This window comes from Pleurodeles waltl, chromosome 6, assembly GCF_031143425.1.
Source record: "Pleurodeles waltl isolate 20211129_DDA chromosome 6, aPleWal1.hap1.20221129, whole genome shotgun sequence".
Classification (NCBI taxonomy): Eukaryota; Metazoa; Chordata; class Amphibia; order Caudata; family Salamandridae; genus Pleurodeles; species Pleurodeles waltl.
In genome coordinates, this window is record NC_090445.1 from 898,460,980 (window position 1) to 898,479,699 (window position 18,720).

The 18,720-nt window shown below is 44.1% G+C and overlaps 1 protein-coding gene across 1 annotated transcript in view; it reads left to right on the plus strand.

Moving 5' to 3' along the window:
* DOCK1 (dedicator of cytokinesis 1) overlaps window positions 1–18,720 on the plus strand; it is a 1,072,828-nt gene that overhangs the window by 847,945 nt on the left and 206,163 nt on the right. The window contains exon 40 of the mRNA XM_069239713.1: window positions 12,655–12,759. Within this exon, the coding sequence (XP_069095814.1) occupies window positions 12,655–12,759 (105 nt within the window). The remainder of the gene's footprint in view (window positions 1–12,654; window positions 12,760–18,720) is intronic.

Consider the following 18,720-nt stretch of genomic DNA (forward strand, 5'->3'; position numbering starts at 1 on the left):
AATACATCATGACCTATGTGGCCATGAATCACCACACCAGTTTAGTAAAGTTTAAACATGTATTGCCCTTTAGATTAACAATGCAAAGATCACATAAATCATGTGCAAGACCAAATGATAGAAATGCAAAAGCATCACATGTTGTCCAGAACGCCTAAACTATCACAATCTAATTAATGCATTAAGCATAAGACAATCCAAAAGAATAATGCAGAGCAACAATAAGATGAAGTGAAAAATGGAAAAGGCATACATTTAGTTGTGTGAAAGAATGAAATGAAAATCAATTGATATACATTCAAAATTAGATTTAGGCCAGGCATCCTAACCAACACTCTAATTCGAAAAGCATGTGTGGGCTTCATGCAAAAAGAAGAATAAGACAAAAATTAATTTGGAAAACCTCTAACTAGGGCGCTAACCAAAATAAGCGGTTGGATTTTCTGAGGAAGAAAAAAACTTAAAGAAAAACAAATGCACATTGGTTATACATCTCCTAAATTGATCAGCCAGCCGCAGACACATCATCAGCAGAGCGCAGGAACATCAGGTCATCAGGAAACAGCATCAGGACATGAAAAGAAACAGTTCAGCAAGTTGGGCCTAATGTAACTGAACTGTTAAGAACTAACATCAACTGAATGCGAGAAGTATGCAGCATCTGAATAGAGCTGAAGCTAATTGAATATGACAGAACTGACAAGGGGGAACTAATTTACATCATCTAAAACATTGCTATTTTAAAGTCTCAAAAGTTACTAAGTATCTATCGTTCATGATAATGCTGTGATTTAGTTTGCAGCCAATGAAATATCATCTGTGCATCAGATGTATCTCTTCACGTTTTCTTCACCAAGGCTTTGATTAACGCTGTCACACCTCTCTCCTCTCTGGACATCAGCTTCCGTGATTAATTACATTTAAAACTACTTAGGAACATAAAATGTGCTTCCTGCCAAAAAGAGCAAATATAAAATGTTACATGGAAAACACCACAGTGAGCACTTAAAGCTCTTTGTTTAGTTTGTATGTGTGGGAAAACAGGGCTGATTGCAGAGGCCCCCTAACTTTTTGCCCCCATTTTCCACTTTATGCTGGTGTTTTCCTGACTCTGATGGTGCCCTGGGTACTGCTAACCAGTCCCAGGGCCTGTGCTCTGTGTAAAATGGATATGCAAATTAGCCTAATTATAATTGGCTAAGTTAACCTACCTATAAGTCCCTAGTATATGGTAGGGCATGTAGGTTTAGGGACCACAGCATAGGTGGTGCACACCTAGGTGCACTGCTGAGGTGCCCAGTGTCATTTTAAAAGCAAGCCTGCCTTGCTGGCTGCTTTTAAATTAAAGTTATATGCAAATTCGACTTTGGAATTAAAGGTACTTCCAAAGTCTTAAACTACCTTATTTTTACATATAAGTCACCCCTAAGGTGTGCCCTATGTGTCCCTAGGGCTGGGTGCCATGTAACTATAAGCAGGGACTTTATAAAAATAGATTTATAAGCCCTGGTGAGGTAAAAACAGCCAAATTCGTTTTTCCCTCATTGAAGTAAATGGCCTTCATAGGCTAGAATGGGCAGACTTTATTTTAAATTTTAAAGTCTCCTTAAATGTTACATACCAAGAATTTGGTATCAAATTGATTGTTATAATAAATCCCACAACTTCCAGTTGTTGGATTTAATATAACTAGTTCAGGTAAAAAGTTTAGACTTTACCTAAAAAGTTGCCAATTTCAGCTCTGCATTGTTTTTGCTGCTGTGCTCTGATTGGCCAGCCTGCAGCAGCTTCTGCCAGGCTACCTTGATGAGGTGTGAAGTGGCCTGACTTCACACAAAGGAATGTGCTTGGGGGAGAGAATCTCCCCTCAGCAGATGGTGAGGCAGGAAGGGGGAGGGCTGCCAAACTGGTCTTCAAAGGCAGAGAAGGACATTTGCAGCACCCAGCAACACCCCCACATCCTGCAACCCCAGACAATTAGGTGCCCCCTTGATTAGATTAGGAGAGGGCAGGAGAGGGGTGTGTTTATGATTTTTAGCCACACCAGTGGGTGGGCTCAGCCAGATGTAACCTCCAAAAATCAGATTCATCCATGTTGGATTTTTAGAGACTGTTGCCTTCTGGGATGGATTTTTGCCACACTTCCCAGGAAGTGGTCATCACAGGGGGACGACCCTGTCCCTGATTGGAGAACCAGGGCCCCCCTGCTTTTCACCCAGGAGCAAGGATAAAACTGGCAGACCTGCACCTACGCCTCAGATCCCCACCAAATTTCAAGAAGAAAGAACTTAAGGAGAAGAAGGACTGCCCTGCTGGACCCCTGGCCTGCACATGGAACCTGCACTCAGAAGGACTGCACCAGCTGCATACTTGGGCATCACCACAAGAAGGACTTTGCCTGGCTTCAACTGGTTCAAGAAGGGACTCCCTGTTTGCTACAGGTGAAAAATTGCTAACCAGAGTCCCCTGCACCAACTCCTGAAGAAAGCGACCAGCTGACCACTGTCCAGTGGCCAAAAAGGAGTTTGCGCCAGGTGCATTCTGGGAGTTGAAGTCCGCACCCCCCAAGGACCATCACAGAACTTCTGGACCCTTGGGGTGAGCTGTGGACCCCAAAAGAACCTTAAAAGAACATCTGGGTGAAGCCCCAGAAGTTTGGAAAAGATTTGAGAATTTTTGGAAAAAAGCTCCAGAGAGGGACCGACCCGCTGCGGAAATTCTAGCCGGCTTGCCTCAACCGCGACCCGGCCTGACTTCGTGGTTCGTCCCGGTAAAGAAAAACACCCAAAAAAGAGACTAAGTCCGAAGGTAAAAAGTTGACCGGGACCTCCCAGCCATCGTATCCGAGAAGGGCTCCATGGACGTCGGATCAAGATCCAGGTTTACCCCGGTCGAAGGATTTTCATCTCGAAAAAACGACTAAGTCCGAAGGTAAAAGTCTCCACCGAGGAAACCCACATCGCGTATCCGGACAAGGGCTCCAGGAGGTCGGATTCAACTGGCAGGTTCGTCCCAGTGAAGAAAAACTTCAAAATAAAGACTAAGTCAGAAGGTAACTTTTTAACCGAGGCCTCCCGCGACTTGTAGCCGAGCAGGGCTCCATCGCGGTCGGCCTGAAAGTTTGACTTTGCCCCGGTCGAGGTGCAACCAGATGACCCGATTGGCGCTTTTTGTTTCTAAGCGCTAGAAAAGTAATAATTCTTTAAAAATTCCTATCTCCGGTTCCCCTGAACCGATTTTAATCGTTTTTGTGTCATTTTAAAGATAAAAATATAATTATTTTTATAAATTTGTTTTGGTTTTTTAAACTGTTTCCTCTGTTTTATTTAATTACTGTTTTGTGATATTTGAATGCTTTACACTTTGTCTCCTAAGTTAAGCCTTGACGCTCGTTGCCAAGCTACCAAGGGTTGAGCTGGGATTAATTTACTGAGACCTAACTGTACCTAGGTGGAGGTTAGTGGCTTGTTGCTAGGTGTAGGTACCTACCTGCCCTACCAATAACCCATTTTCCAACATAATTGGAAGCAGCGACGGGATCCTGTACTTGTGTTCAATATCACGTTACAGTTTTAGGTAAAACAAATTAAAAATCCTTTAAATTGTCCTAGTGCAAAAATTGTTTTTAATTTTTAATTTGGATTAATTTCAATTATTGAATTTTTGTAATTTTTCTAAATTCTTGTTTCCAATTTTTGCAAAAAGTTTTTGTTGACTCAAAACTAGGGAACCATGGAGCTTGATCTGGCTAGCCTACCCACACTGACAGTAGTCCAACTTAGGGGGTTGTGTATTGAAAGAGGGTTGCCTGCAACCACTGATCTCAGGAAGCAAATCCTGATCACATCCCTGACAGCATGGGCTGAGGCCCAAGAGGTAGAGTCAGAAGAAGCTCCAGGGGAGGGATAAAGAAGGGAGGATGCAAGCTCTAACCACTCAGGGGAGGGAAGGCATCTGAGCCTAAGTGAGGATGAGGAAGAACGGTCCTCAGTAAATACAGTCACTAGGGGCAGACCCAAAGCTAGTGGTGGGAAGGGGGTCCTTTCAGGAGGAGAGAACCCATCCATCAGAGAAAGAGAGCTGGAGGCCCAGCTAGCATACATAGCTTTGGAAGCAGAGAAGCTGGCCCTAGAAAAGAAAAAGTGGGCATACAAAGAGAAAAGAGATGGAAGCAGCGATAAAGAAGCTGAGGTGTCCATGGGTGGGGGAGTTTGCCCCAGATTACCCAAGGGGGTAGTTCCTGCTTATGTAGAGGGGGATGACATAGATAAGTGGCTGGGGGCCTTTGAGAGGGCACTCCAAATAAGAAGGGTTAGGCCTCAATACTGAGGTTCCCTTTTGTGGGAGTTGGTCCCCAACTCAGGGAGGGATAGGCTTCTGACCTTAAGGGGGGAGGAGGCAGATTCATACCCTAGTATGAAGAGGTGCTTAGCCAAGAAGTTTGGTCTGACCCCAGAGCAATATAGAATGAAGTTCAGGGACACCCAGAAGGTCAGTACCCAGTCTTGGGTTGACTTTGTGGACATTTCACTAAAGGCACTAGAGGGCTGGATTATTGGTAACGAAGTAGATACTTATGAGGGGTTATACAATCTGATCATGAGAGAGCACATCTTGACCAATTGTATCCAAGAAAGGTTACGCCAGCATCTAGTGGACTCTAAGCAGACCAACCCTAGAGAGCTAGGGGAGGCAGCTGATGAGTGGTTGAGAACCAGGGTGGTTGTCAAGTCCCAGGGGGGAGACTCCAAGAAGGGGGGGACAGGTCCCCAAAAACCTAAGGAGGAAGGTGGTAAGCCCACCACAGAGACTCCCTCTGTACCCCAGAACCCTAAGAAGGAGGAGAGTTAATCCCACTCCCACTCTGACAAGCAGAGACAGGGAGACCCAGGGTTAAAAAAACTCTTGGACAGTAGGGCTTGCTTTGACTGTCAGCAGACAGGTCACTTCAGAGGAGATGAAGCCTGTCCAAGGAAGGTGGTTAGCACTGGGCTGTCCAGTGTAGCCATAGAGGAGGATTCCTCAGATGATGAAGTCCTCCTAGCATTGTGCTGGGAGACAGGACCAGATGGTAAGCTGGTGATCCCTGAGGGTGGGAGTAGGCACTTCCACCACATTCAAGTGAATGGGATCCCTACCACTGGCCTGAGAGACACTTGTGCCAGTCACACTATAGTGAGTGACCGGTTAGTGACCCCAGACATGTATGTCCCAGGAAAGACAAAGAAAGTCAGGATAGCCACAGGGGAGGTCACCTCCAAACCTGTAGCCATAGTGCCCCTAGAGAGGGAGGGTATCCTTGACTGGATTAGGGTGGTAGTCAGTGCTGACCTTCCCCTAGATTGTATCCTGGGCAATGACCTCCCAGAGGTGAGTCTGGTCACAGATGGCGTGGTCGCCCAGGGCGCCCCCCCAACCCAAAGTCCTGGGGAGTCGGTCCCTACAGTTAGGAGACAGGGGTCCCCAAGAAAAGAAAAGAAGAAAAGGAAGGGTAGGCCACCCTTAAAGAGAGTTCCAGGGAGCCAAAGGCCTTCTGCCCCAGTAGGGGGGGAGCCCAGAGTTGGCACTGGTGAGGCCTCCCCTGACCCCAAGGAAGTCCTGAGTAGTCAGGCAGCTGTCCAGATGCAAGGTGTTGCCCCTGCACTGACAGAAGGGAGAGTGGAAGGAGGGTGTCTGCCACAGGAGGTGGTAGCCCCCCACTCTAGACAGCAAGAGGGGTGCCAGGACCCCAAAGATGCCCCTAAAGCAGCTCAGCCACCTGTCAGTGGAGAGCTTAGGGTGTGGTTCTGGGTACTGACAGCTGTCAGTAGCCTCTGCTGGGTGCTAGCCTTCCTGGCAGCACTGTACTTGGCCTGGGAGGCAGACCCCAGGGCCAATAGCAAAGTAGGCCCCCTGACCCTATTGGTCATGGTGGGGTTGCTCAAGTGTTGGGTGACCTCTTTGGGTAAGCTAGGTGTTGCCCTAGCAAAGTTTGGAGTAGGGAAGGTGGGCACCTCACTACCCAAGTTGGCAGAGAGAGAGGAGGAAGACCCCCCTAGAGGGAAGTTTCAGTTTGAGTTGGGTCCTTTTACTGTTGGGATGGCTTCACTACCCAGAGGGAGTGACCCTGACAGGAGGATGTAAGGCAGAGTAGGCCCTGCAAAGGGACAGCCAGTTTTCTTCACTGTCTTCCTCGCCTAACAAGCCAGGAAGACTCTCCCAGGGTTGGGCTGAGTCTCCTGGGCGTGTGGGCTGGGGGGGGGGGTTGTGTGGGAAAACAGGGCTGATTGCAGAGGCCCCTTAACGTTTTGCCCCCATTTTCCACTTTATGCTGGTGTTTTCCTGACTCTGATGGTGCCCTGGGTAGTGCTAACCAGTCCCAGGGCCTGTGCTCTGTGTAAAATGGATATGCAAATTAGGCTAATTATAATTGGCTAAGTTAACCTACCTATAAGTCCCTAGTATATGGTAGGGCATGTAGGTTTAGGGACCACAGCATAGGTGGTGCACACCTAGGTGCACTGCTGAGGTGCCCAGTGTCATTTTAAAAGCAAGCCTGCCTTGCTGGCTGCTTTTAAATTAAAGTTATATGCAAATTCGACTTTGGAATTAAAGGTACTTCCAAAGTCTTAAACTACCTTATTTTTACATATAAGTCACCCCTAAGGTGTGCCCTATGTGCCCCTAGGGCTGGGTGCCATGTAACTATAAGCAGGGACTTTATAAAAATAGATTTATAAGCCCTGGTGAGGTAAAAACAGCCAAATTCATTTTTCCCTCATTGAAGTAAATGGCCTTCATAGGCTAGAATGGGCAGACTTTATTTTAAATTTTAAAGTCTCCTTAAATGTTACATACCAAGAATTTGGTATCAAATTGATTGTTGTAATAAATCCCACAACTTCCAGTTGTTGGATTTAATATAACTAGTTCAGGTAAAAAGTTTAGACTTTACCTAAAAAGTTGCCAATTTCAGCTCTGCATTGTTTTTGCTGCTGTGCTCTGATTGGCCAGCCTGCAGCAGCTTCTGCCAGGCTACCTTGATGAGGTGTGAAGTGGCCTGACTTCACACAAAGGAATGTGCTTGGGGGAGAGAATCTCCCCTCAGCAGATGGTGAGGCAGGAAGGGGGAGGGCTGCCAAACTGGTCTTCAAAGGCAGAGAAGGACATTTGCAGCACCCAGCAACACCCCCACATCCTGTAACCCCAGACAATTAGGTGCCCCCTTGATTAGATTAGGAGAGGGCAGGAGAGGGGTGTGTTTATGATTTTTAGCCACACCAGTGGGTGGGCTCAGCCAGATGTAACCTCCAAAAATCAGATTCATCCATGTTGGATTTTTAGAGACAGTTGCCTTCTGGGATGGATTTTTGCCACACTTCCCAGGAAGTGGTCATCACAGGGGGACGACCCTGTCCCTGATTGGAGAACCAGGGCCCCTCTGCTTTTCACCCAGGAGCAAGGATAAAACTGGCAGACCTGCACCCACGCCTCAGATCCCCACCAAATTTCAAGAAGAAAGAACTTAAGGAGAAGAAGGACTGCCCTGCTGGACCCCTGGCCTGCACCTGGAACCTGCACTCAGAAGGACTGCACCAGCTGCACACTTGGGCTTCACCACAAGAAGGACTTTGCCTGGCTTCAACTGGTTCAAGGAGGGACTCCCTGTTTGCTACAGGTGAAAAATTGCTAACCAGAGTCCCCTGCACCAACTCCTGAAGAAAGCGACCAGCTGACCACTATCCAGTGGCCAAAAAGGAGTTTGCGCCAGGTGCATTCTGGGAGTTGAAGTCTGCACCCCCCAAGGACCATCACAGAACTTCTGGACCCTTGGGGTGAGCTGTGGACCCCAAAAGAAACTTAAAAGAACATCTGGGTGAAGCCCCAGAAGTTTGGAAAAGATTTGAGAATTTTTGGAAAAAAGCTCCAGAGAGGGACCGACCCGCCGCGGAAATTCTAGCCGGCTTGCCTCAACCGCGACCCGGCCTGACTTCGTGGTTCGTCCAGGTAAAGAAAAACATCCAAAAAAGAGACTAAGTCCGAAGGTAAAAAGTTGACCGGGACCTCCCAGCCATCGTATCCGAGAAGGGCTCCATGGACGTCGGATCAAGATCCAGGTTTACCCCGGTCGAAGGATTTTCATCTCGAAAAAACGACTAAATCCGAAGGTAAAAGTCTCCACCGAGGAAACCCACATCGCGTATCCGGACAAGGGCTCCAGGAGGTCGGATTCAACTGGCAGGTTCGTCCCGGTGAAGAAAAACTTCAAAATAAAGACTAAGTCAGAAGGTAACTTTTTAACCGAGGCCTCCCGCGACTTGTAGCCGAGCAGGGCTCCATCGCGGTCAGCCTGAAAGTTTGACTTTGCCCCGGTCGAGGTGCAACCAGATGACCCGATTGGCGCTTTAAAAATTCATATCTCCGGTTCCACTGAACCGATTTTAATCGTTTTTGTGTCATTTTAAAGATAAAAATATAAACTATTTTTATAAATTGGTTTTGGATTTTTAAACTGTTTCCTGTGTTTTATTTAATTACTGTTTTGTGATATTTGAATGCTTTACACTTTGTCTCCTAAGTTAAGCCTTGACGCTCGTTGCCAAGCTACCAAGGGTTGAGCTGGGATTAATTTACTGAGACCTAACTGTACCTAGGTGGAGGTTAGTGGCTTGTTGCTAGGTGTAGGTACCTACCTGCCCTACCAATAACCCATTTTCCAACAGTATGTTAATATCTCATCTCAGGAAAGAATATTGTTACAAACAAAGAGCATAACTTTTCCTTAGTGTGCAAGTCACACAGGATGCTTGAAAAACACAAACATAATTTTTGCAAAGCTAACATTCTTTATTTAAAACAATGTGCCTCTGGAAAACTATGTGTGCTAAGCATGAAAAATAAAACATTTCATAATAAGTTTAAACCATACATCTTTTGGTACACATTATTATAGCCTTGTCAGTATATTTAATTATGTTTAAGCAAAACACAATTTCATGAGTTATTATTTATTTTCATGTTGAACCACATTGTGGCTGACACCAAAGTAGGTACATTTTCAAAATGCACATTTTTAGTTAGGCCTTTAAGCACACATTAGGTTTATTATTTGGTATTACGTTTTAGTGCCTACTAATAATGTTTACACTCCAACAGGTTCCATATCAGTTTTTTGGAGCTCTGAGTGATCAGGCTTGTATTGAAAGCATTCCATCCCTCTCTCAAAGGGAACGTGGTGCAGGTGTAGATGGACAACTCCACCACCATAAGCTACTGCAACAAGCAGGGCAGAGTGGGGTGGTGGCCCTTTGTCAAGAGGCTCTGCGCCTTGTCATGGCTGGAACACCAGGGCATAACCCTAATGGTTCAACATCTAGCGGGCTCTCTGAATGCCAGAGCAGACAAACTCAGCCATCAATGAATAGTCGATCATGAATAGCTTCTCCATCCGGAGGTGGTGCAAGGTCTCTTCCAACAAAGGGGAAAGCCTTTGTTAGATTTGTTCACCTCCGCAGAGAACGTGCAATGCCAGCTGTTTTGCTCATTGGAGTTTCCAAGGTGGCACTTGCGCGGCAACGCTTTTCTTCTCGATTGGAACTCAGGCCAACTTTATGCCTTCCTGTCAATTCCACTTATGCCCAGATTTCGGAAGAAAATCAAGAATGACCGGGCACCGGTGGCTCAGGCCTGGATACGAAGAGTATGGTATCCCGAGCTTCTGAGCATGGCCACAGATTCTCTGATCAGACTGCCGCTTCTGGAGGATCTTCTGTCGCACCAGCAGGGGACGGTTCTCCACCGGAACCTGTCCAGACTCTGCCTTCTTATGAGGAGATTGAGCGGAGGCAGACAGCTTTAAACATTCCACCCAAAGTATGTAATGCTACCTTGGTGGCCAGGCGGCCTTCCATCAAAACGGTATACGCCTGTCAGCACAAATTTGTGGCATGTGTACCAAGAAATCTATTGATCCTCTTTCTGCACCTCTCTCTAAGGTTCTACTGTTCATCCTCTCTCTTGCCCAGCAGGGCTCTTCTTTGGGCTCCCTTAAAGGCTACTTATCTGCCATCTCGGCCTTACTCAGATTGCCAGATCAACCTTCTCTATTCAAGATTCCCATTGTTGGGAGGTTCTAAGGAACTCACCCATTTGTACCCACCTACCATGTTCATAATGCCCCAGTGGGATTTGAACCTGGTCCTCACCTACCTTATGTGTGCCCATTTTGAGCCACCCCTTATAATTGTCCCTTGCTGCTTCTCACACAAAAAACTGCTTTCCTGATTGCCATCACCTTTGCTCGCAGAGTGAGTGAGCTTCAAGCTCCTTCATCAAACCCACCATTTTTATCTGTTCATCATGACAAAGTGGTTCTTTGAACGAGGGCCTTGTTCCTTCCTAAGGTTGTTATGCCTTTTCCTGTAGGCCAATCCATCACTTTGCCTACTTTTTAAGCACCCCTACATCCCTTTCATGAAGAGGAGAGACTCCACTGTCTAGATCCAAAAAGAGAGTTAACGTTCTCCCACAACCGTACCAAAGATTTCTTTGTGGATGATCAACCCTTTGTTGGATTTGTGGGTGTGAAGAAAGGACAGAAGGTGCAGAAGCGAGCCAACTTGTGATGAGCGGTGCTCTGCATCAAAATGTGCTATGCTTTGGCAAAGAAGCAACCACTTGAGGGCTTGCATGCTCACTCCACCAAAGTAACTGCTGCCACAACAGTGTTAGGATGCGGAGTTCCTGTCCTGGACATCTGCCAGGCAGCAATGTGGACATTCCTGCAAATGTTCACTCGACATTACTGCCGGGACAGTCAGGTCCGCAGAGACGGCTACTTTGGTTGTTTGGTTCTGCAGGACTTTCTAGTATGATCTATTATATGGTAAGGAATCCTCAACTAGAAGTCTCTATCAGATGAACAAGTTACTTACCTTCGGTAATGATTTATCTAGTAGAGACATTTTCTAGTTGCAGATTCCTTACCGACCCGCCCATCTTCCCCGCACTGCGAACTGATTTCCAGGGACAGGGATTCCCTTTTCAGGGCCCTAGTTCTGGACCATTATTCTCAGTGTTCTTCATGGCTCCGCGCTATTACCGTGGAAAGTCTTGAAAAGAAACTGACATCAGTGTGCCGGGGTGGCACCTATATACGATCATGACATCATCATGTTGACCACGACGCCAATGACACACATGGATTCGACTGACGCCACCTGACAGAGCGCAAGGGTACTGCACGAAGAAAAAACTCCAGATCCAGTCTGACGCCTGGGGGAAATTATAAGGTAAGGAATCTGCAATGAGAATATGTCTCTCCACCCCCAAAGGTAAGTAACTTGTTTGTCAGCTCTATGTTGGAGATATAACACTATCAGGAAATTTGGAACACAAACGACAAGATGGAATACTGTATATACTTGGGCAATGAAGAGATTTAATGTTCATACAGTGTTTGAAGTTGAGAAACTAACATTCATGTATTGTTTATGTGTAAGATATATAATATGGTACGGTGTACCCAAGTTAGAAGGGACACAAATTTATTCTAGTATAACAGAGCATTGTTTTTCTGAAATCACGATTGTTACAGCTATGTGGATTCATATGGTGCCCTGGTTTCTCGTTGGTCATCTTACCTTTTTTTAGTATGTACAGATGTTGGTTAAAACTGTGGTTGGATTGAAGAATGTGTGGTCAGATTAGTGAATGTAGTATTACTTCACAATTTTAGTGGAACATTTTTGGCAACTGTGGGTAGGAATGAGAGTTTTTAGGTGAATAGGTCTTTTGTATAAGCATGTATAACTACAAGAACTTTTCAAGTGAGTAGGGAACATGTTTAATAAATAAAATAAATCAAACAGGCCATTTGTTGTATATTAACTGTTTGGCTCGACATATTTGTCTAACAATGTATTGCTTTTTGGACTTTCTGTAACATTCAAAATTGGTGGGGTTGGCGGGCAGTGCGTGAATTCATTGAGTTAATTGTTTAAATGACTGAAATTGGAGATTGCAAGCAAAAAGAGGAATGAATTGCCACTTTTTGCATCCTTCTCAACTTCCCTTCTAGTTAAGAACATTAGATAGAGTTTTAAATGTTCCCCGAAAATTGCCTTAAATTTGCCTGCACCTTGTCTTAATTACAATCCCCTCTTATTAACTTGTTTCATTGTGTTTTGCATGTCATTTTATTCTGTTTTAATAACCTTTTTAAATTACCCAATTTACCCCTAATGTCATTTAGTTTTCCCTTAATTCATGGAAGCTGTGTTGTCCATTACAATAAATAATGCATGTCCATTACTGTTCTAAGTGCATGCATTTTTATGTAGGATTGTATGCCTTGCCTTTATATATGCAATCTTGCTGTATAGTCACATTACCTGTAACATTTTTAAAATTTTTGGAGATTGTGATTTGTCCAAAGTCATGCAATCTACAGTGAGTCAGCAGTTATGACTAGAAGCCAGGTTCCAAGTTGGCAGCTTAGTCGCTCACCACATCTTTTGTAATGTTCTATATTACACTGGAAAAATAAAGCAAATATGAATCAACATTATAGGCTGTGGTGCAAAAAACAAAGTTTAATGTAATATAAAGTTGCAGGGTAAGCTGTGAAAATAATAAAACTTGAACAAAATAAATGAGTGCTTCTTCTTTTTTCAGAAAAAACAAGCACAGTTTTATGAAAGTATTGTGAAAGTGATCAGACCTAAACCAGACTACTTTGCTGTTGGATACTTTGGTCAGGGATTTCCCACTTTTCTCAGGGTATGTATTTTGTGTATTTGAATTATGTGGAACTTGGAGTAAGTTTAAATTGGAGTTATCAATAGCAAAGCACTGAAATATTGAATGTTATGCTAATCATAGCATATGAAATAAGTTGTGGAGTGAAAACATCTTAGTGAAATGGACTTTACAAATTCAATGAGAAGTGAATTTTCCGATTTTAAGTTCGATATGATTGTTTGCTCTCTTCTAAAGAAGAAACAGCTAAATGGAATTATGCCAAATTTAGAACTTCTATCATTGAAGCGCCATTGATTCTTTATGTGTAAATACATTTAGTAGTTATTGCAAAGTTGATATTTTACAGAAATGTGTGAGGTCGGCTTGAAAGGGTTAAAACGTTAGAGATCTCTGGAACTTTAGTCTTTGGGTGACTGCACACCTGGGTCTGCACATAATTCAAAAAGTAATCAAATCTGGTTGAAGGAGCTTTTTCCTATCATGTACTTTTGGTCTACAAATACAAAACAGGGTCCACGGCTCAAGCCTCTCTTCCTGAAAAATAAAGTATTCCTAAAGAACCCCTAAGGTGGTTGGCATAGCTTCTCTAACCCTCCCTTGCTACAATGGGGGAGGGTAGTGGACCCTCTTAGTTTAAATAAAAAGAAAGTGCATTTTGACAATGGGGCTAACCCTAATACGGGGGCCCTGTGAAACCTGCCATAATATCTATAAATCTCCAGCAGGGGCTCCTGTGCCTATGTTGGATCTCTCTCAGGTTTGCAAACCCAGACTCACTGTCAAAAAAAACATACAAATTTGTGGGTCCTTGTTGGCATCCCTGCAGTGTTTGGGGAACTGTTAGTGGGCCCACAAAACTGGGATCTACAACCCCTCCACCAAAACAAAACAGACCAACCTATGCTTGGCTGCCCAAGGGCCATGCACAGCAGAGTTGGGCCGCAGAGTTGGGCACAGGGCCTGCCTGATGGCCAGGCCTTGTGGAAAACTCCCTTTATGCATGGTAGAAGAGGATTAGCCCACTGGGGGCTGGGACTGTGGTCAAGTCCCGCTGTGTTTCCTCAGGTGTTGGGCACATGATCTGTGCTTAATTGCTGGATGTAGTACATAATAAAACAAACATTACTGATGGAAATGTCAAAGATAAGTTATAGGTAGTTTTGGTTGTTATACCTTCATTTATGTTTAAAACCCTCAGAAATCCTATTATAAAGTTAGTCATACTTATGAATTAAAACCGAAAAACCTCTGAAATTCACAGTTTATGGTTAGTCCCACATTCCCTAACTCACACAACACCCATGCAAACCATAAGTCACACAACAAATGCAGTGCTTATAGTCTCACAATACGTATACCAATAAACAACTACATCTAAACGCATAGCATAATTAAATGTTCAAACCACTAATTAATGATTCATTAGTAATTGCCTCTTTAAAAGTGTCAAGTTACTGTGATATGTAATTTCATCTAGAACATTATTGTGACATTTGTAATCTAACCCATCAATAGTGTGGTCATGAGCCCTGCATTTGGAGTGAGTGTTATGGAGGATGTGGCTGTTGTGTGAGTTATGGAGTGCAGACCTAATCATAGTTATGGTAAAGTTGTACTTTCTTTATGAAATAGCTGTTTTTTCAGATTTTCCATAACTTTGTGGGTGTTTAACAAATCTGCATAAAGCGTGGCCTTCGCTTAATGTGCCATGCTTCATTTGGGGAATTCTCCTGAATTGGTCAATTGACGTCACATTTATTTGGGGCGAAGTAAATGTACCATTTTTTAAAATTCACGACCACTGCATTAAATCTAAAGTGGAGTATTACTGCACATTTTTCACCCTTATCAGTGGGCCCCCATGAACAGGAAATACACTGCAGAAACTCTCGGATTGCCCTGCGTTTTGTCTACATCTGGTGCCCTTTTCCTCAAGCAATTTTCACCAACTTTTTCCTAGCTAAATGTGAGCATGAAAAAATATGGGAGTGTGCTGTTCCAGCAAAAATGTACATCCAGTCCTACCAGTAACTTTCTTTAAAAACCGAATCGGAGTTTGCCGATTGTCAAAAGGAGAACCTTAAGAACTGCTACAAAGTAACATATGGTAACATTTTACTTCCACCTATGACAATGAAAATGTTCATGAAAATTATGGCAACTTCTCACACACATTGAGCCATGAGCTGTCAGTGGTGCTCGGTGCGGATCCTAGGCAGCAGTCCGCCCTAGATATAAGAACATCTTGTAGGTGAGCTCAGGGAAAATATAAGTGGTTTGTTTACGTTCTGTTGTTAAATCACTTTTGTTAATAGCATATTGAGGAAGCAAAGTAATTAACGATGTAAAAATACTACTTTTCTGGATACAGAGTGCATCAGTTGTAGAACTTCCACGGCGCTTGTAAACGTCATGTGGCTTTTACAGTTTTCCAAATTGCCAGTGTTTTGTTTCCTGCTGCATCTCAATTGCGGTAGGATGGGAGAGATTGCTTTGTACCATCTGCAAAATGAACAAAGCATGTAATCCTCAGAACTTTCAAAATGTGCAACAAAACAATGAAGCTTTCCTTTGCTTCTGCTATTCCTGCTCTAATGTGCAGTCATTTACAGATATTTATCATAATGTTTGGTCTGTTCCATTTTGTTCACTAATGCAATAATTAACGAGTGTTGTGGGAATTTATTTTTAAAGATAATAATAGCATTCTGACGCTGTGGTGAGCCACAGACAAGCCTTTGCAAGTTTATCACGACCCATGTCATATTTACTGTTGGCTTGTTTTTGCCCCAGTTGAATAACAAAATAAGTTTTCATGAACAAAAATGTTTCTCATTGATACTTTTCCCCTGCAATTTCTCCACATATCCTAGACTCTGGTATTGTGCACCTAACCTTGACAACATATGCTGCGGGTTACCCAATGGTACACCAGTGTTACCAGCACCATCCTATGTATGGCCTGACTTTTCAATATGCTTAACCCGAATGTATTCCTTTAAAATTGGGGAATCCCATAATTCCACTTGAGGTACTTCATCCATCTCTGTTGCTGGAAACACGTGACCTTGTGGTGAATCCGCCAAAGGACCGTAAGGTCCCTAGGGCAATCACCCTGCACTATCTGAGGCTGGGTGACCGTGACCTGATTCCCCTGCCAGGATACACCAGGCGAGGCACAGTGGAACTGGTTGGAGAAAAAAACAATGGGCCGATACTCAGGGAGGAATTTATCTGCACATTCCAGCCACTGATTACCTGTTCTTGATAGAAACTCTCCCTTGTACGCAAAGGACAAAGAGGTCCTCACCAGGCAGATGGATGGGATTCCTCTAGAAGAGGGGAGAGGTCAGAGATGCAGCTGACATTGCAGGTTAGTTGGCCGCTCACCCAGCCAGTGGCAGCTGCTTGTCAACGGTGTGGCGGGGTAAGAGATATTAAAAAAAAAAAAAAAAATCTTACCTTTTATGTTATGTTCCATCTCTCCTTCCTCCTCATCTCTACGCCGACTCCCAGAAGCACACAGGCTTCCAGACTCTCCTCCAATCACTACGCTGCTGTCACCAGCATGACAGCAGCATCATTGTTGGTCTGAGCAGCCCGCGTCAGCGCTCAGACAGGGAGTAGGGCCCTGTGCACTTTCTCCTGGCTGTTCAATACAGCTGGGTGGAGAAATGCAAAGTGCGCATGACTGTTTGGCTGGCCCAACACGGCCGGACAAAGCGTCATGAGCACTTATGTGCACACACGACTGCTCCAGCCATCCTCCTCCAGCACAGCCTCGCCCTGCTCTAACCCAGCTCCTGCGAAAAATTAAAGTGATAATAACGTTGCGTTATTATCACATTATTTTTCCCTTTCTTTCACAGCATAAAGCAGTGGGGCGACACTCCTCTGCCTTAGCGGAGGAGCCACCCCTGCACCCAACATTAAATGAACCTCTTAGCCTGTACTGAGCAGTTTCTTCTGCTTATGTAAAATGTGTACCAATAACTTTCCTTTTCCAACACTGCCCTATGTTCCTGGTTTATGTAGTTCTCGGTAAAGACCTATCTAGGTTCCTAGTGGCTATTCACTTCAGTCAAAGGTTCCTCTTTATGTCACCCTGCTGACATTTGAGAAGCTCACTTGACTTTTGAGTCTTTAGTTGATGCCTCAGGGGTGGACTGGCACTGATAAGCACTACAGTGCATTAATTTATTTATTTTATAAGCTGGTCATGACAAAACACCTGATGAGTAATAGGACCCGGAGTATTGTTGCTTCTTCATGAGATTTTTTCTTGTCATCCTGCCCGGACGTCTCTTGTAACTCGACTACAGGAGCTGGCAGCTGCCTGGTGACACATTTTTCCAAAGGAGAGCACCACAATTACAGATTTCTGTGATTTGTTCCCTTAATATCAAGTGGACTGTGTGCACCTCTCAAGCCAGAACAGCTAAGTTCGTGCTAGCAACACTTTTAGGAAAACATTTCCTATTACTTATTCTCACTGGCAGCTGGATTTAAGCTTTTGTGTTTACATTTTCTACCCGTCCTCTTATTCCAGGGCCTGCAATGCTGCTTCTAATCAGTATTAATTTATGTTATTTCTGGTATGATGGACTTGAATGTATCGTCTATGGTTTAGTTCTACCTCAGACGGCCTTTGCCATTCCAAGTGACATGTATTAATTGACTCTGGAAGCTGACTTCCCCGACTCATGTGACATTGAGGTGTTTTTTATCTAGCGTCTCCCGTCTCAATAACTTCTTTTTGTGGCTGTGAGCACACAGCACATGTGAACAAAGAAAACCCAAAAGGCTGAAAAAATATCGTGCTCTTGGGACGATTCCTGTGTCACTTCCCTGTGGGGCAGGTTTGTGCTGAAATCTCTTTATTTAATAAGCTGCCTGGATTTTTAGGCTTCATCGTAAAACAATTTACAGGAAAACAGATGGCCTCTTGTATTTCCAAGCATCAGGCTGCAGAAGCTCCCTGTCTCATTTTATGCTTTTTCACTTATTAATAGCAAACTGTTTCATCCACATCTATGTGATCTAATTCTGCAGGACTCTTGGTTAATGGCAATTGAATGATCAAAGGTTAAAATTATTTTGAAAAAGAAAACTTACTTTGTGTCCCTTTAACTTGCAGATTTTACTTCATCACAATTTATGCAGCATTTTCATGTTATTCAGTTCAACGCTGTTCCTCAATTGCAATGAATGGCTTAAGCCCACGTTAAGTGTGTCAAAGCAACACGTGAAGTGAATGGAATTTCCAGCATTCTATACCCCACCTCACCCTTCACTGGGTACTTTTCAGCACTTTTGCAGCAACATTACCTCCTCAAATATTGCAGAACGTCATAGCCCAAGCTAATAGGTGCTTGCTCAAGTGCAATTGGTGTCGCTTGTAGGCGTACAGCCAATAAATGCATGTGAAGCCTTGGATTCATTGGTTTGTAATTTTATTACATTTACTACACTGAAATATTCTTTGTAACCTACAGTAACAATCATCAAAAAAGTCTACTAATCAGGGTATACAAAATACATTTAAAACAAAAGTCCCTAAGGGATGAAATTAGAGCTAGACGCAGTAGAGATCTGACAAATCCAACAATATATTGGATAAGACCTTTAAATACATTTTTGTGAAACATATGTGACCTTCACAGACTTACACCCTTCCTCTTGCTGTAGTTGTCAATAATGCAGCTGGCGCAGTGCCCCTGGGCCCAGGAGCCTGTGGGGCCATATGCATCCGAAGTATTGCTCCATTTCAGCAGCGGAAGATGGCACAATTTTCTTTGCCTGCATTAGGGCCTCTAGCGTCCATGCTGTGCCGCTGCTGGCCGCAGTTTGCCTCTGGTGCATGCATCTCTGTGGAGATTGATCATGCCAGTCTTGCAAGGGAAGCAGCAAGCTGCCTTGAATATACAACAGTAGTTTACACGCTCTGGGCTCTAAGCCAGCCATGGTATTTACATTCAG